A 19,662-nucleotide genomic window follows, 5' to 3' on the forward strand; every position below is an offset into this window, starting at 1 on the left:
GAAGGGAAGTAGCTACTGAAGAAATTTAGCCTTTCCCTGGTTCTTACCTCTCCTTAGACGAGAATAGTCTTCAGGGAAGGGAGGAAGATTTTATCATCAAATTTGGGAAATGATATCTGCTTTGTTTACCCCTTATGATTTGTAATTTAAAAAGCACCTTAAAAGTTTCTAAGAATTCCTGCAGTAAATGCAGTAGACAGTGTTATGTACTGTAGTGTTTTTTAGACCTTATAACTCTGATTTGAGTAACCATTTAATATTCCTTGGAAAACATATTCCTCTGTTATAATGAAAATTAGATCATTGCTGCTTGCTTCTTTCCTTTCCTTTTTTGCTTTCTCTCTCCTTGCGCGCTCTCTCTCACATTTTCTCTCTCTCTCTCTCTCTCTCTCTCTCTCTCTCTCTCATGCAGGCTGGTCTTAAACTTGAAATTCTCTTGCCTCAGCTTTCTGTGTAGCTAAGATCACAGTGTGCACCACCACAGAACATTTTTTTTTTTTTTTTGAGGCAAGGTCTCACCATGTAGCCCAGGCTGGCTTTAAACTCAGTATGTAATGCACACTAGCCTCAAACTCATGGAAGTCCTTCTGCCTGAGCATTCCAAGTCCTGGGATTACAGGTGTGCAACACTGCACCTGGCTGAACATTGTTTTTGATATATTTTAATATCAAAACTTTGAGTAAAGGGCCGGGGATTTAGCTCAGTGGCACTGCGCCTGCCTTGTAAGTGCAAGATCCTGAGTTCAATCCCCAGTACCAAAAAAAGCAAAATAAAACAAAACCTTGTGTAAAATATGGATATTCTGGGGCCTGAAAAAGCATGAAGTTATCTAGAAAAGCAAGTTGTTATACTTTCTTCCTCTGTAATTCTGCCACTAAAGCATTAATGTCTCTTTTTTTTGTACTGGGGATTGAACTCCGGACCTTGTACTTGCAAAGGAGGCGGCAGAACCACTGAGCTAAATCCCTGGCCCAATGTCTTCTTAATATATGGCCCTCAGGATAATTTTGGAGCAGCGTATCATTATGGAAAATGCTGTATAGTGGTAATTGTTGTTAAAGCTTTTATTGTTTTGTTTTCTTCTTTTAGGTGGGAATTTTGTTTTTCGTGGCTATTTCACAAGAAATGTTTGGAACAGTACTAAGCATTTCTGGGAAATGGGTGCAAAATATTAAGGATAATTTGTTGTAAACTGGTTTCATTTAGAAACTGGGAGAGTTTTATTACTGAAAAAGGGTCCCATTACTTAGAGAACAATTGGTCCTTCCCCCGTCCTATTTGAGAGACTAGGAGAAGCAACTCTTAGGACCTTCAGTACTCAGGTGAACAAGGTCAACCCTTTACTTAGTGGATACCCTTTTTTTGGGAATCCGCACTTTTAAAAACATTTAGCTTTGCTGCCAAAAAATGTCACAGATGTTGAATTTCTGAGCTGCACTACTAATGGAACAAACACTGGCGCTATAGATATATATATTCTTTTTTTGTTTGTTTTTTTTTTGTTTTTGTTTTTTTTTTAGTACTGTGGATCGAACTCGGGTCCTTGCGCTTGTGAGGCAGGCACCAGAACCACTGAGCTAAAGCCCTGGCCCAGCAAAATATATTTGATAATAATCACCTTTTCAAATTTATTTTATTACTCCTTCCTAGTAATATCATTAATTTTCATAACTCCTTCCTAGTAATCTCATTAATTTTCATAATATCCCTGTTACATAGTTAAGATGAAAAACTTAGATCTTAGATTTGGGAGCTAAGGCATAAACTTAAGTAACTTGCCTTAATTCATAAGGCTTTTTAATTTTAATTATGAAATCAAATCTGGAATCAGATCTCTTATCTTCCCAAACAAGTGCTTTTCTTTTTTTAACAGCATTAAATCATGTTTGTTTTGATGTTCTAAATTAAAATTTCAAAGAAGTGCTTGACTTTGTATGAAAGTTTCATGACTTAAATATCTCAGTAATCAGAAAAGAATAGTGGTTTTTCCTGCTAGGTAATACCATTTATATTTTTAAAATTATTTTTAGACTTTTACTGTTTCATTTTAGCAAATTCATATATGCACATAACATTTTGATCATTTTTACCCTCCCTTATCATCCCCTTACCCCATCCTCCTCCATGTTTTCTTTTTCTTTTTGGGGGCCGGATACCAGGGATCAAACTCGGGACCTTGTGCTTGCAAGGCAGGCGGCAGAACCACTGAGCTAAATCTCCAGCCCTCTGTTTTTCTTTTTTGTATTTTTGAGACAGGGTCTCATTGTGTAATACAGGCTGGCCTTGAACTCTGTATGCAGCCCATGCTGGCCTCCTGCGTCAGCCTCCCAAGCTCTGCGATTACAGGTGTGTGTCATGATACCCAGCTTCCCTAAAGATGAGACAAATGAAGTTTAGAAAGATTCTTATTAAGGGGTTGGGGATTTAGCTCAGTGATTCTGGCACCTGCCTCGCAAGTGCAAGGGCCCGAGTTCTATCCTGGTACAAAAAAAAAAATCAAAATAAAGAAATATTGTTACTAAGTATTGTGTAATTTGGAAATGAAAGCTATGTGACTAAAACTTTTTTTAGTTAACATTTCCCTGATAAACTAGGCTACTGGTAGAGTTTTATCTTTGATCCCAGTAAGTGTATGTTGAATGGGACTCAGTCTATTCTGAGTCCGTAGTCCTGTTGTAGTAAGGATAAGTTTTCAGTTTTGTTTATTTAAAAAATTTTTTTCATTATTTAAAGACAGGATCTCTCTGTGTTGTTCAGGCTGGCCTTAATCCTTCTGCCTTAGCCTCCTGAGTGCTAGGATTACACACCTGTAATCCCAGGTAGTTTTCAGATTTTAGAGGATATCAGACCTTTCTTCTAGAAAGATTCAAGTTATAAACCAGGATTTCACTAGGCCGTTTTGTTGAATGACTTGCATTCAATGTCTTCTTGGGGTCTAGGTAATAGGTCTTGAAAAGATTACTGATCTTATTTCTTATAAGAATCAAGGGAAAAGTTAGGACTGCGACTGCATTTCAGTAGTAGAACCAAGGCATGGGGTCATCTGAGCAAGAATTCGCCTTTGGTGGGAGCTGGGATCAATCTACTTGGACTGTTACATTGTTTTTAGGGCTAGGATGGAAGTTACACATTATTTTTTAGGTTGGCCCAGTGAGCTGAGAATGAGAGCGCACCAGAAATTAGAAACCAGGAAATACAAATCATAGTCAGTTTATTGATCTGATTAAGTAGAACAGTTATTGAGTCCCTTTTCATCCATTGCTTATTTATTTAGCAAGAGTTCTTTGAAATTCAAATAATATATCACTAGCTCAGAGAATGTGAGAACTACAGAGGGCACATTCAAATTAACTCTTTACATTTAAGAAAATGACATTTCATCTAGATTGCATGAGAGGAAGCATGGGATAGCAGTCCTTAAACTTTAGTGAGGATCAGAATTGCCTGAGGGCTTACTAAACAATTTGCCAAGACCTATTCCTGAAGTTTCTGTTGTAGTGATGGGGCTGGCACCTAAGATTTTTGGATTTCTAACAAGTTTCTGGGTTGATGCTGATGATCCTGGATGGAGTACTGATTTAGAAGAGGTTATGTTCTTCCTAATTAACATTTTCATATATAGGAAAAGGGGGTGAACATCTAACTACCCCTTCAAGTACCTGTACCATACCATCTGCAATCATAAATTTTAATTTAACCCTTTAAACCGTTATGCAAAGTGATCCTCACTTCTATTCCTCCATCATACACCCTTCTGAAACATGCTGAAGTAATTCTTCACAATCTCTACTTATAACTCAAAGAATAATGTTGGTATATATACTATTTAAATAACGATTTTATTTAACGTAGAGGACGTATTAAATTCTTTTTTTCTTTCTTTCTTTCTTGCTTTTTTTTTTTGATTTTTGAGACAGGGTCTCAATATGTTGTTGAGATTGACCTGGAACCCATTATGTAGCCCAGGCTGGTCTCGAACTCACAGTGATCCTCCTGCCTCAGCCTTCGGAGTGTTGCGATTACAGGCATACGTCATCACACCCAGCTTTAATTTCTTGTATTATGTAATTATTGCTGATCTTATAAATTTATGAAAGAAAATGTAGATTAATTTAGCACTAATAACTACATAATAGATAGAATTAATATTGAGATATGTTTCCTCATAAGGAACATAAAGTAAAAGGTTAAGTATAATACATGTTTCAAATCACAGGAAATATGAGGGTATGCTAATTTGGTTGGGTGATTTTCAAAAATGTTAAACAGTTGGTTATTGACCAACCCTGTTTTAGGAGCAAACTAGTGAAGAAATGGTGAATTTCAGAATAGTTGGTACTAAGACATGATTAAATTTTTGTTTGTTTTTTGTTTTTTTGGTTTTTTTGAGACAGGGTCTCACTATGTAGTTGAGATTGGCCTGGAACTCACTGTGTAGTCTAGGCTGGTCTCAAACTCACAGTGATCCTCCTGCCTCAGCCTCTCAAGTGCTGGGATTACAGACACACGCCACCAAGCCTGGCCGACATGATTAAATTTTTGAAAGTATAACCCATAAGACTTAATGTTTAGTGTACAGTGTTCTTTGCTAATATTATTTTTGAAAGGTTAACTTGTTTGCAGTGAAGCTCAGTGAAATTACTCTGTGTTGTTTGACAGAATTGCACAGAATTATTAAAAAGAAAAAAGCAGTGATCCAGTCAGTTGAATTGAAGGATTCTGGGGAAACCTACTATTTACTGTGAAAATCATCTTGGAATTAAAAGTAAAGCTGGAAAGGAATTTGCAAACGAGAAAAAAAGAAGTTTGGAATTGGACACAAAGGCTCTGGGCTTGGAAATGCCTCAGGTAAATTATACAGAGTAGATGCAAAGTTTTTTTTTTCTTTTTTTTCCTGTGTAGAAAGTCAATACCATTGATTTTGTAAATTCTCTGAGTCAACACAACTTGACATATTACTCTTGTTTCTGATCTCAACTAGCTTCGAACACATGTCCTTTCTTCTATTGCCTTTACTTATTTTTTTGGTTGTCTTTTTTTTTTTTTTTTTTTTTTTTTTTTTTTTTTTTTTTTTTTTTTTTTTTTTTTTTTTTTTTTTTTTTTTTTTTTTTTTTTTTTGGTACAGGGGATTGAACTCTGGACCTTGTGCTTGCGAGGCAGGCTGTGGAACTACTGAGCTAAATCCCTGGCCTTTTTTTGGGGGGGTGGTTCTCTATGCACTTCAGGCTGGCTTTGAACTCACTGTGTTGCCCAGATTGGCCTCGAACTTGCATTGATCCTCCTGCTTCAGCCTTGCAAGGGCTGGGATTACAAGCACGTGCTTCTAGGTCTGGCGCCTTTACTAGTATTTTGTGTTTGTAACAGCAATTTTAACTTTGATGAATTTGATATGGCAAGCACAGTGAATAGGTTAGAAGGTGGGTAGATCTGCTACCTTTATGGGGGTTAAACAAATTTCCCTGAAAATTAGTCTGCCCATAGTAGCCCCTTTTCTATCTCCTCTAACTTATTTCCTACTCTTTCTTCTGTTTATGACAGTTTAAAATAGGTGTCTAGCTGAGACAGTTGGAAACTAATGTCAACCTGCCTTTATATTCTGAGTTGCCTCTCTCAAGCCAGGACAGAGCCTGGTGATAACAAATCTTGCCTGGGTTTTCAGGCACTGATCAACTCCCAGATATAAGAAACTGGACCTTGGGGTTGGTCCCTGGGACTAACCAGGTGCTCACCATAATCATTAGCTCAAAAATGCATCTGTTATCTGTACCTGGCTGTGGGCAGCACTGGTTTAGAAGTAAAAGGAAACAGTAGGGGACTTTAGCCTCACCTCATCTGTGTCCCATATAGCACGCACACACACACACACACACACACACACACAGAGCCTGAAAAACATGTCTAGGAATGATTATAGTACAGCATCTACTTTGGATAGATCATTTTGGGTTGGAGATGGTAACTGAAACAATAAATATTAGTTCACATTCTGCTTATCCAAGCTACTTCTCTTCCCCTTCTAGCAGTTAGCTTGTAACCCTGACCAATGTTTGTTTTAGTGTGTGGGGAAACAGAAATAATGAGTTGGCAGAGACTCTTAAGAGGGGTCTTATTTGGGGCCATATAGAACTATCCCTTGAGCACAGGGAATCAGCAGTTGTTGATACTGTCTGGGGAATCGGGGCAGCAGGCAGCAGAAACAAAGAGGAGATGCTAGCAGATACTAAAGACAGCAGAGGGGCCAGGGACTTAGCTCAGTGGCGCCGTGCCTACCTGGCAAGCACATATCCTGAGTTTGATCCCCAGTACCAAAAAATAATTTTTTTTTTAAAAGAGAGAAGAACTCATAATGCTTGTGCCAAGTAGATTGCATATCACCTTTTAGACGTCTTGTCCAAACAAGATTTCGTTTGCTGATTATTAAATACTTGAATTTAGGATTATACGACTTTTTTTCTCAAGCTAAGGTACTATACGCTTGGTAGGGCTAGGGAAAATATAAGAAAAAAAGAGATGGAATGGAAAGTACCATATGAAAAGCTTTGCTTCTGGTAAGTAGAAGGTATATGAATAGACAAGTATAATAAGCAAATGATAACATTTTTAAAAATTTCTGCAGAAAATTACAGAAGAAAAACGGCAGAGAGAAAAAATACTCTTTTTCATCCTCATCCCTCATTGGAGGTAGATTTCAAATTGAGGCCTTTCTATTATTTGAGCTACTATAGGAGTATGAGCCCTAACTTTGGAGTGATTTGGATAGATACTGAAATATTAAAAAGGCTAAAAAGAAAAAAAGGAGAAATTAACTGTGAGAGCTAAAGCTTTTGTTGTTGTTGTTATTGTTTTTTGAGTTAAGGTCTCACTGTGTAGTTCAGGTTAGATTTAAACTGGGATTACAGGTATGCACCACCACTCCAGGCCTAGTTCAGTCTTGTCCCCCTCCTCTCTCCCTCTCTCTTTCTGTCTTTCTGTCTTTCCCTTTCTTTCTCCCTCTCCCTCCCTTCTTCTTGCCCTCCCCCCTTTCTTTCTTTCTTATTATAAAATGAACTGGACCCTTTTCATGGATCAGGATGGAGACTCGTTGCTCATGTCTATGTTTCTGGGGTCATATTTCAGGAGATTTGGGGGGAATTTTGTTGATCCTCTTTTGGACTGAAGATATCCAAATTGTCTTCCAGTTTCTTTTGGGAAATAGGACAAACACATTTAGGAGTACAGAGTGAGACCCCTGCAGAGAGCAAGAAATAGCAGGAAAGTCTCTGCTTGAGGTGGAAATTAGAATTAGAGTATGTTATTAGAGATGGATTTGGAAAAAATGTTGCATGACTAAATAAAAGTACTCAGATATTATATGCTAATTCTGGTGGCTAAATAAACTTTAGCATTTTTGGAAGTTAGCTATTTTTTTCTGTTTGTTTTTTTCCAGTACCAGAGATCAAACTCAGGACCTTGTGCTTGCAAGGCAGGTGCCTTGGCACCACTGAGCTAAATCCCTGGCCCATACTCTCATTTATTGGGATTTTTTTTTATGGTTATGCCTATGGAATTTTTTTTCCTTTTCTTCTTTTTGGTACCTGGGATCAAACTCAGGACTTTGCACTTGCGAGGCAGGCATGGTGCCACTGAGCTAAATCCCTGGCCCTGAAGTTGGCTATTTTTAACAGTTACTACTCCTTTTTTTTCCCTGTTCCTAATGTATCTTAGGTTTTTTCCTCATCTAAGTCCAGAGTTTAATGCTAGTTGAAACTCTTTTGTTTTGATTTGTTTTGTTTTTTTGGTACCAGGAATTGAACTCAGGTCCTTGGCTAGATGAAACTCTTTAAGTGTACTATACAGTACAAAAACACAGAATTATCTTTGAAAATAAATTATTTTCAGATAAAGTGTAATAAATTGGTCTTGAAGTGGTCTTTAACTTTGTAAAATGAAAATCACTCTGTTGTAGCCTAGTGTAAGCGGAATGGATCCGCCTTTTGGGGATGCCTTTCGAAGCCACACCTTTTCAGAACAGACTCTGATGAGCACAGATCTCTTAGCAAACAGTTCCGATCCAGATTTCATGTACGAACTGGTAAGCAACATTTTCTTGGTTTTAGCTTTGATTGATTTGGGTTAAAAGTGTTGTAGTATAGTTCTTAAATCTGTAAATGTTCAAAAAGGAAAAAGATTTGTTTGGGCCAGGTTTGATTCTTGTAAGTATAGGCCTAGTAATTTTAGAAGGATATATGGACACATCAAAGATACTAAGGGGCCGGGGATTTAGCTCAGTGGTTCTACCGCCTGCCTTGCAAGCTCAAGGACCTGTGTTCGATCCCTGGTACCAAAAAAAAAAAAAAACAAAAACTAAGAAAAAAGATTATCTAAGTATCTTGAAGTCCAGGTTTTCATGAGAAGAAGAAAAGAAATTTTTTTTAATGTTGAGCCAAGGGTTAGGAATTTGTTTCAGTGGTTCCACTGCCTACCTTGCAAGCACAAGGGCTGGAGTTCGATCCCCAGTACCCAAAAAAAAAAAAAAAAAAAATTGCTGAGCCAAGCATGGCGGTACATGCCTATAATTCTAGCACTTGAAAATCTGAAGCTGGAGGATTGCCACAAGTTTGAGGCCAGCATGAACTGCATAGCAAGACCCTGCTTCTAAAATCAACTAACCAACAAGTTTGAGGCCAGCCTGAACTGCATAGCAAGACCATGCTTCTAAAATCAACTAACCAAACATTAGGAATACTTGACTTCCCATATGCAAGATTTGTTAAAAGGTCTTCCAAAAAATCTTTTCTATGGTTGAGTTTAGTTCTCAGTTGTTCTTTGCCTCTTTTTAAGTTCCTGCTTAAAAAGATACATCTTTTTTATAATAAAGGTAAGGCCATTAATTGTTTTTTGTTTTTTGTTTTTCCTGAAACAGGGCCTCATCATGTTGCCCACACTGGCCTGTGGCAGGCGGTCCTGCTTCAGCCTGAGTATCATTATCATTATTTGTTGCTTTTTTGTATGTGTGGTACTAGGGATTAAACCCAGAGTAAATGCTCCATCACTAAGCTGCCTCTCCAACCCCCTTTCTCTTTTTTGAGACAAGGTCTAGCTGTGTAGACCAGGCTTGATTTAAACTGACAACCTCTTGCCTCAGCCTCCCAAGCACTGGGAATTGAGGTTTATGCTACATACCTGGCTCCAGATGTTTTAAAAATTACTTTAATTATCAGACAAGATCTTGATAAGGTGCCAAGGTTGGCCTTGAACTTTAGATCCTTCTGCTTCAGTTTCCCATGTAGCTTGGATTACAAGCATGTACATCACACCCAATTGAAGCTTATTTTAAAGGTCCTCAAATGCTCCTAATACCAAGAAGCATAAACTTACTTCAGGAAGAATGTTTATGGTAAAGTTTAAGAGCTCAACATTTGGGCCATACTCAAACCTCTCAAGGAACATTATTTTCCCTCTTTTTTTTTTTGTTGTTGTTGCCATTGTTGTTGCCAAGTAAATGATGAAGTATATGGAATAGTACTGTGTCATGTCAGTAGCCTTTATCTTAGAACAGACTAGAGGTCGGACATATGCAAGTGAGGTTGGAGGCAGATATTTGCTTCCTAAAATATGGTGTGTGATATCTTTTTTTAAACTTTTCTTAGGATAGAGAGATGAACTACCAACAGAATCCTAGAGACAACTTCCTTTCTTTGGAGGACTGCAAAGACATTGAAAATCTGGAGTCTTACACAGATGTCCTGGATAATGAGGGTGCTTTAACCTCAAACTGGGAACAGTGGGATACATACTGTGAAGACTTAACCAAGTACACCAAACTAACCAGCTGTGACATCTGGGGAACAAAAGAAGTGGATTACTTGGGTCTTGATGACTTTTCTAGCCCTTACCAAGATGAAGAGGTCATAAGTAAAACTCCAACTTTGGCTCAGCTTAATAGTGAGGACTCTCAGTCTGTTTCTGATTCTCTTTATTATCCTGATTCACTTTTCAGTGTCAAACAAAATCCCTTGCCCTCTTCATTCCCTGGTAAAAAGATCACAAATAGAGCAGCTGCCCCTGTGTGCTCTTCAAAGACTCTTCAGGCTGAGATTCCTTTGTCAGACTGTGTCCAAAAAGCACATAAACCCACTTCAAGCACACAAATCATGGTGAAAGCCAACATGTATCACAATGAAAAGGTGAACTTTCATGTTGAATGTAAGGACTATGTAAAAAAGGCGAAAGTAAAGATCAGCTCAGTGCAACAGAGCCGGCCCTTGCTGAGCCAGGCTCATACGGATGCAGCAAAGGAGAACACATGCTACTGTGGAGCTGTAGCAAAGAGACAAGAGAAAAAGGGAATGGAGCCTCTTCAGGGTCGTGCCACTCCCACTTTGCCTTTCAAAGAAACCCAGGAACTGTTACTCAGTCCCCTACCCCAGGAGGGTTCTGGGTCAGTTGCTGTAGGAGAGAGTAGCAACCTTTCTACTAGCATGTCAGTCTCAGATTCATCCCAGAAAAAAGAAGAGCACAATTACTCTCTTTTTGTCTCTGATAACTTGGGAGGACAGCCAACCAAAGGCAATCCTGAAGAAGATGAGGAGGATGAGGAGGATGTTGATGATGAGGACCACGATGAAGGGTTTGGAAGTGAGCATGAACTCTCTGAAAACGAGGAGGAGGAAGAGGAGGAGGATTATGAAGATGACAAAGATGATGATATTAGTGACACATTTTCTGAACCAGGTATTATAATGCTTGGAGGCTTACTAAACTGACCTGTTGCTGTTTTGAAATAGGAAGTTTTGTTTTGACGATTGCTTTATTTTAGTGGAGGGATTAAATGACTTAATAGCTTGACTTAAATATGTAACACCCTTTTTCTATTCAAGCCGCTCTAAAATGATCACTTTTGCTCACGTAGTAGTCTCTATGCTGGCTCCCTGAGAGCTTATTTTGTCTTAGGTTAAATGACCTGATGGATCATCTCTTGAGCAGTTGTACAAAGATGCCAAGACTCTTGCCTTAAAATGTATTCCAGTTTATAACATGCCCCTCTGTTATGGCTGAGACAAATTAGGAGTATCTAAGATGGTTAACATTATTCATGCCTATAACAAAGTCAACTTAATGAATAATGTAAAACAAGCATTTTGTTTGTATGTGCTGCATTTCATTTTCACACTATTTGTTTAAGAAAAATACATGTTAGAATTTGAAAAGCATGAAGGGATTCTAGTATATGTAGTGTGCATAAGTAAAAAGGTGAACGAAAAATGAAACCTGTGGGAAATGTGTTCACTTCAGCCCATATATGCTTGGGCTGTTGCCACTAGTTGGCTGGTATGGTTTATGAAAATGGTATTGCCAGTGGCATGGAAATAAAAATGCACAAAGAAGTGAAGATCTTCAAATTTAAGCAAAAATGACTTGCTTCAAAAGTATTAATACTAGTAGTCTGTGTCAAACTGGATTGTTTTAAAATAAACTTTATAAATTATCAAAAAGAGTGCTCACTTCGGCAGCACATATACTATAAATTATCAAAAAGAGCCCCTTTCAGTTGTGGTGTTGAAAATTGAACCCCGGGCCTTCCCATTGAGTTATATCCCCAGCCCTTTTTATTTTTTGATAGTCTTGCTGAGTTGCTCAGGCTGGACTCAAACTTGGGATTCTCCTGCTTCAGCCTCTTAGAGGGCTGGCATTACAGGTGTGTACACTGCACTTGCTTAAAAGAGAGCCCTTTTGTTTCATTGATTGCTAGGGTTTCAGGCAGTCTAATATTGATATTTAATTTTCTGGAAGTTTTTTAAGGTATATTATAGCCTGTGAAGCACTATTATTGCTTAAAGACTTTTTACTTTTGGTTAAGCCTTTCTCACGAAAGTGCTTAGATTTATGCAGTTGATAGAAATAAGTTTCTTGATTTGGAGTTTTAAGTATGGAAAATGAAGATACTTTAATGTTGATGAAGAGGACATATGCCCTTTGGTTTGCTGTGGAACTCTGAATAGTTTAGATAGAGTAGTTGTCTTTTGTACTGATAAGAAAGTTCTTTTCTTGGCACATTCTTAAAATCTGCATTGAAAGTTTTTTTAAAAAAACCCTGTCTTGCTGCCTCACAAGCGCAAGGTCTGGAGTTGGGTCCCTGATACCAAAAAAAGAGAAAACTTGTCTTGGTAACAAGGGGTGGTTTGTATAGCTCCTTTCCCATGGAAGGTCATAATGCTGTCTGTGTGTGGTCCTTAAAATCTAGATCAGTCCTATTTGTTTGTTTGTTTGTTTGTTTGTTTGTTTTGAGATGGGGTCTGTTGTGTAAGCTGGACTTGAACTTGGGGGTTCAAATGATCCTCTTTGCCTCAGCCTCCAGAGGAGCTGGAACTACAGGTAAATGCTCCTGTGCCTGGACAGTCCTATTAATTTGTCTCCTATTTAGGATTAGGGTAGATGGGCAGGGGAAGAGGAGACAAAGAAAAGATAGGAAATATTTACAAGCTTGTACCTATCCCACCATCACCAAGGCAAGCAAAGACCATACCGTTTACTCCACTTTAAAAATTCTTGTCAATAGCTGGGCGTGGTGGCACATGCCTGTAATCCCGGCACTTGGGAGGCTGAGGCCGGAAGATCACTGTGAGTTTGAGATCAGCCTGGGCTACATAGTGAGTTCCAGGTCAGTCTCAACTACATAGTGAGACCCTGTCTCAAAAAAAAAAAAAAAAAAAAAAATTCTTGTCAGTGATTGTGGTGGCATGTGCTTGTAATCTCAGCACTTTAGAGACTGAGGCAGGATCACCATGAGTTTGAGGCCAACCTGAACTACATGGTAAGACTTTGTGTTCAATATACTTAAGATTCTTTGAATTTCACAGATTTGGATGCTTGTTTCCTTTTCCAGTCATTTTTTAAAATGAACTTTCTACTCCATTTTCTTCTTCTGTTCCATCTGGTATTTCTATAATGTTTCACTTGATGGTATCTCTTCAGTGTGCTAGCCTTTCTTTATTTGATCTTTTGCATTCTTATTTCTTGTTCTTCGATTGAGTAATTTCAAATAACTGGCCTTTAAGTTTGCTGATTTGTTTTCTCCTTGATTAAGTCTATTGAAATGCTCTGGAAGGAGAGGTTTTCAAGTTTAAGTAACTTCTTCAGCTGCAAAATTTCTGCTTATTTTCTTTTTTATAGTTTCTGTCTGTTGAATTCTCATTTTGTTCATGTATCATTTTCTTGATTTTGTTTAGTTATCTGTGTTCTTTTATAATTTATTAAATTTCTGTAAGATTATTATTTTTAATACCATGTCAGGTATTTCTTAGATTCCCATTTATTTTGGGTCAGTTACTGGTGCTTTATTTTTATTCGTTGAAAATGTATGTGTCTCATCTAGTATTTACAGACTGACTTTGCCACAGAAAACCCTTCATGCTGGGCATGGTGGTGCACACCTATAAACCCAGGACTTGGGAGGCTGAGGCAGGAGGATCACTGTGAGTTTGAGACCAGCCTGGGGTACATAGTGAGTTCCAGGTCAGTCTCAACTACATAGTGAGATCCTGCCTCAAAAAAAAAAAAACAAAAAAAAACACACACACACAAAAACAAAAAAAACCCTTCATTAAGCCTATGCAGAGATTCACAGCAAGCTAGCTAGAGGAGTCCATATGCAGGCTTGTTGCTATAGGCATGGAATGTTATGGCCTTTTGCCTGAATCATTGGGCAGTTGAGCCTGGTGCCTAGGACCATAGGGGCTGTCCTGGTGCCTGGGTCTAGCCTGAAATCTGGGTTCATAGGACCACACCTGACATGGCTGAGCATGGGCCCTGGATCTACAGAGACCATGCTGGGGTTTAGAACCTAGTGCTGTGCCATTACCTTCTGGATTCTCAGGAAATGTCTTGGAACATGGGGCTGATTTTTCTTTTGACTTTAATTTGTCATTTTTCAGGGTCTTTTTGTGTAGTCCAGGCTGGCTTTTAACATGTTCCTACAAGCTTGAACCACTGGTGGTACAATGCATGACTGTTCCTCATGCGGCTTGTATCACTGATGGTACAAATAAATCTAATCACTTTTATCAGTCTTTTTACTGATAAAATTAATAAAATGGGACTGTCATGCATGTACCACAAGTTGTTTCAAGCTACCTGGCAGCAAGACATATGAGTTATGGTCCTAATGTGAATGTGTGAACTCACTGTGTTGCCCAGGGTAGCCTTGAACTTGCAGTTCTCAGCTTCCCAAGTGCTGCAACTAAGGACATGCACCACTATGCCTGGTCTTTTATTTTAATTTTAACTCCACTTAAAATTCATCCTTGGTCATTTCATTTGATTCTTTGTGGATATATGTGTGAGAGAAGAGGTCCATGAAAGTCACATAATAAATTGACCCCTGCTGGGTGTGGTAGTGCACGCCTGTAATACCAGCACTCTGGAGGTTGAGGCAGAAGGATCACTATGAGTTCGAGACCAGCCTGGGCTACATAGTGAGTTCCAGGTCATTCTCAACTACATAGTGAGACCCTGTCTCAAAAAACAAAAAAACAAAAAATAAAAATAAGTATAAATATATAAATTGACCTCTTATTTCCGTGGGTTTTTTTTAGCCTTTTGACTCATACAGGGAAGGGGAATAATTTTCATAGTTGGCCTTGTCCTGTCATGCCACATCCTCTTCCCATGTCCTTTGTAGAGTAACCCTTGTTTGTGAGCTGTTGTTCTTTAGCAACCGGCCAGTGGCTTTAACATTATTAGCTGGCACTTAGAAGGGTCAGGTTCTCTTCTTGTACCTATTTAATAATATTGAACGTTTGCATAGCATTTCATTTCATTCACTTCCAAATGACTTGAAATAAACCCTTTTGATTAGTATTACTTGGACAGTTCACGAACGTTAATGTTAATGACTATAAAATTAACACAATTTTATGGTATTATTTGGGCTATAAAATTAACACAAGTTTATGGTATTATTTGGGCTTTATTTAAATTTGCAAATAAAATTTCCCTTTTTCTTGAAGAGCTAAACAAGCATTTCAGGAATGTAAAAGTGAATTATTTGTTAGAAATAGTGAAAAAAATCTTAGATTGCAGAAAGAAAAGTAAGGATAGATCCTGCAGAGTGCTAGTTTTAGGGTAGGTGATTGGTTTAATTTGTAGCTGATGGTTTACAAGGGCTCTTTTGTAGTGACTGGCTCCCTTGATGCTGTTTCTTGGCAGATGGCTGCAACAGTTCATAAGCCTACAAAGTTCCAGGAAAGGTGCAAAATAGAGGTTCAGTCCCTATTCTGGACTGACTGCCAAAGTTTAATAGAGCCTATTCTGTGGATTAGCTACAACTGTTTGGGTTGTGAAATTACGTGGTTCTAAGACCAAAATTTGGGTGCCTAGAATGAGTTTATTTTTAATCCCCACTAAGCCTTTGCACAGTTGACTTTACCAGCTTAATGGCAGTAGTCTGCACTAACCAGTGATTGGATTTTTTTTTTTTGTACAAGGGATTGAACTTGGGCCCTTGTGCTTGCAAGGAAAGCAGTGTGTGATTGGAATTTGAGGCAGTAAATATGATCTTTTTTTACCTCCTTTTGATAATTATTATCAGAAAGGAATGAGTTTAATCATTATAGTGATATATCAGAAAAAAAAAAGAAGGAAAAGAGTCCATGGAAAATGTTGCATTAATTTCAATTTAGAAAAAACAGTGCAGATTGCTGCCAGAATTCACATAATTTTCTGCAACTATGAATTATATTTTGTAAATGGAGGGGCCGGGGATTTAGCTCAGTGGTTCCGCTGCCTGCCTCGCAAGCACAAGGTCCCAAGTTTGATCCCCGGTTCCATAAAAAAAAAGCCTATATTTTGTAAATGGAAATACCACTACTCAAATGAGAATGACATACAAATAGAATGTTACCTTTTGTTTCCAAAGACTATTGATATACCAGAGCAAAGTAAAAATAATAATAAAAGCAAGACATTTCATGGCAAACTTTGGGAGTAAGGTTAAGAATATTATCTGTGAGTTATACACTTAGTGCTTGGACTAAGCACTGCAGCCACAAGTGCTGCTGACCAAGTATTTTGTGGGAAATGGCTTAAAATATTTAAAAAGTTTTTCAGTGTCTGCTTTTGTGTCAGGCACTGTTGGGTATTAGCTATATAGAGAGGAATGGTTTTTTTTTTTGGTTTTTTGGTTTTTTTGGTTTTTTGAGACAGGGTCTCACTATGTAGTTGAGACTGACCTAGAACTCACTATGTAGCCCAGGCTGGTCTCGAACTCACAGTGATCCTCTTGACTCAGCCTCCTGAGTGCTGGGATTACAGGTGAGAGCCACCATGCCCGGCTTGTTTTTGTTTTGAGTTAGGGTCTCACTATTAGTTCAGGCTGGCCTTCAACTCACTATGTAGCTTCGGTTGGCCTCAAATTCATGGCAATCCTCCTGCTTCCACCAGCAATGGATTTATTGACAGTTATAACTTCTCAGCCTTCTTTTGGGGGGAGTTGGTTTTTTTGGGACAGGATCTCACTGTGTAGTTCAGGCTGGCCTCACACAGTGATTCTCCTGCCTCAACCATGAATGGGTTTATTAACAGTTACAATTTCTCAGTCTTTTTTTTTTTTTTCATTGTCAGGGATGGAACCCGTGGCCTCAACTTGCCAAGCAAGTGCTCTGTTACTGAGCTATACACCCAACCCATTTCAGTCTTACATGCTTTTTTGCCCTGTAATTTGTCAAGAGACAGCTATAGGATCAGAGTTCTTAAAAGTTACTGGCCCGGGGATTTAGCTCAGTGGTGTTGGACCTGCCTTGCAAGCGCAAGGTCTGGAGGAGTTCGATCCCTGGTGCCAAAATAAAAAAAGGTATTTGATCACAGTATTTGCTTGATTGTGAAGCTTTATCTTATGATAATAGCGTTCCTTAGAACACACTTTGAAAAATATTTAATGCCCCTAAATAGCCTTAGAACAGTGATCCGGGAATGTAGTCTCTCTATATTCTACTTAATCACTATATTCTCTGTATTGAATAATGAGTGGCTTTAGGCAACAAATCCTCTGTGTGTGTCACAGAGAGAAAGAAAGGAGACAGGGAGGGAGAGATGGTGAATTTATGATGTATGCATCTAGAAAATGTTAATAAGTTAAAGAAAACATAGTCCTTAACTATTTATTTGGGAAAGACATATATGTAAGTAAATGAAACTAGTAGTCAAATTGGGTGAGACAAAAGAAATAAAATTTTTCACGAGTCCTTGAATTTAACATGGAAAATGTGTGAGTAAAATCCAATCAGGCCATTTAAGAAGGTAGGCATGGGAAAAGTGGGAAGTCCACTTGGAGCTAGAATCTTGAGTCACTGTGGCCTGATTCAGTACCAGCTGCACCAGGTCATGTCAGTCCACCATGAGTATGCTCATTTGCTCAACTGGGGTTAATAATTTCTTCCTCACCAGGTTCTTAGATGTCAAATGATATACAATACATGAAGTGAGGGGCGTGGTGTTTTGTTTGAGGAGAGGCAAAGGTAAATGTTAGTAGCTAAAGGAACATAAAATATCCAGGGGAATATGTTGCCTGAGGAACCTGTTTAAAATTTTTTCCTTGTGGTTTGGGCTGGGGTAGACTAGTAGTACAGCAGTGTAGTCATTGAACGGAAGGTGAGACTGTTTTGGTTGTGCATTAGCCTGTGTTGAGATGTTTCTAGTTCAAACTAGGGTTATCTCTGTGAGCCAGTAAGATTTGCTTAGATTAGTGTGGATCCAACGGTCTTTTTTAAAAGATCATTTCTGGTGACAGAGTATGTCCCTTGTACCTTTTCCAAACCTGGGTAGATAACTGGAACAAGATGAAATTCTTTGAGATGAAACATAAACACAACAGGTCAAAAGCTATTGCTTTATTCCATGCCTGTAATCCCAGCACTTGAGAGGCTGAGGCTGGGGGATTGCCATGAGTTCAAGGCTAGCCTAAGCTAAATAGTGAGACCCTGTCTCAAAAACACACACAAAAAAGCTATTACTGTATGTATTTGACACAGTTTTTAAAAATCAGACTTCTAAAAGTACTATCACTTATACATTGTTCAATAACCTAAGGTTCGTGTCACAGTTCTTGCCATACTCCTTTAAAGTACCACATGAGCACTAAGTTAACATGATAGTGTTCTACACAAAACATTCCAGTTAATGATGAACCACATATAGAATATATGACAGTATGCACCTCAGCCTAGGTTTGTGTGTGCATTCTATGATGTCCAAATAGCAGTAAAGTCTTGGAATAACACATTACTCAAATATTTCTCTACAACATTATGCAACATATGGCTTCACTGTAAATGCCAGCAGTGCTACAAAAAACTAGTTTGGACCATTGGATAGAAATTATTCTGCTCTCCAAGTTTATCCTTTTTGGTTTTTCATGTATGCACTGCCACCATGCCCAGCTTATCCTTTTTTTTTTTTCTTGGTACCAGGGATAGAGCTCAGGACCTTGCACTTGCGAGACAGATGGCAGCACCACTGAGCTAAAGCTCTTATCCTTTTTTTTTTAAATCATGCTTATTGAGGTATAATTTTCATATAGTAAATTTTACTTCTCTTGGCGTGTACCCTTGTATAAATTACTGTTTTGCAGTGCTGAGGTACAAGTTTGACAAATGCATAGCATCATATAACCACTTCCATAATCAGATTGCAGAATAGTTGAGGCCCCCAAATTCCCTCATATTTCTTTATAGTCATTCTCTTCTTTTACCCAGAACCCCTGGCAGCTGCTGTCTCTATGGTTTTGTCTTTTCCAGAATGGCATATAAATGGAATAGTATTGCTAATTGCTTCTTAATCTGAACAACACTTCATACAATTTTAAAATTCAGACTTTTTCCCAAAATGAACAGATTTCATCACTTTCTTTAGTGACGGTTCTAGTGGAGTCATGTTTTTAGGAGGAAAAAATGGTCTTTTTTCCTGGCCAGTGCCTTCTTGTTTTTCCTGGCTACTTTTAAGTTTGGATTTGTGTACATGCTGTGTACACCCTATTCCTCATCTACTTAGCATTAATGCTGCACAGTTCACCTAAGACAGTCATTCTCTGAAGATATTTTAGATTTATAGATTGTCCTGTGTTGGGTTTGATCAACAGTTCGAACAGCTCAGAATTAAGTGTTTTCTTAAAAGTGAAATAGCAAGTCCCGCTGTGATGACTTAGTGAAACCCTGTCTCAGAATAAAAAATTTTAAAAGGGTTAAGGATGCAGCTCAGTGCAAAAATCCTTGGTTCATCCTTCAGTACCACCTAAATAAATATATATTGCTTCTAGTAAAATATTAGCCAAATAGACATACAAGTTTTTATTTGATAGTCTAGGTCAGAGCTATCTTTCGTACTTTCACAAATGAGGGAGTGTGGGAGGTATGAAAAAAACTCCCTCACAAAACTAGGGTGCCACAGTAGAGGGGTAGAGATGTACACAGCTTACTCTCTGAGCTGTTTCATATATGTAAATACTAAAAGGAGGACATTTTAAAATCACAGTATAGTATCTACGTACCATTATCTAATGGTACTTTTGACATTCCTGGAGCTATATCTGTTCTCTCAATCCCATGTGAAGATAACAAGAGAGTACCATATCCTAATTTACAGAAACCCAAGAGAAACCCAAGGATTCAATGGTGATTAATCTCTGAATA

The 19,662-nt window shown here is 38.2% G+C and overlaps 1 protein-coding gene across 2 annotated transcripts in view; it reads left to right on the forward strand.

The window, feature by feature from the left end:
• Crebrf (CREB3 regulatory factor) overlaps nucleotides 1–19,662 on the forward strand; it is a 62,174-nt gene that overhangs the window by 18,842 nt on the left and 23,670 nt on the right. For both annotated transcript variants that reach the window (XM_010622163.3, XM_019207221.2), the window contains exons 2-4: nucleotides 4,661–4,849; nucleotides 7,947–8,072; nucleotides 9,631–10,714. In XM_010622163.3, the coding sequence (XP_010620465.1) occupies nucleotides 4,841–4,849; nucleotides 7,947–8,072; nucleotides 9,631–10,714 (1,219 nt within the window). In that variant the 5' untranslated portion in view covers nucleotides 4,661–4,840. The remainder of the gene's footprint in view (nucleotides 1–4,660; nucleotides 4,850–7,946; nucleotides 8,073–9,630; nucleotides 10,715–19,662) is intronic.

This window comes from Fukomys damarensis, unplaced genomic scaffold, assembly GCF_012274545.1.
Source record: "Fukomys damarensis isolate Sample0158 unplaced genomic scaffold, DMR_v1.0_HiC HiC_scaffold_9, whole genome shotgun sequence".
Taxonomy (NCBI): domain Eukaryota; kingdom Metazoa; phylum Chordata; class Mammalia; order Rodentia; family Bathyergidae; genus Fukomys; species Fukomys damarensis.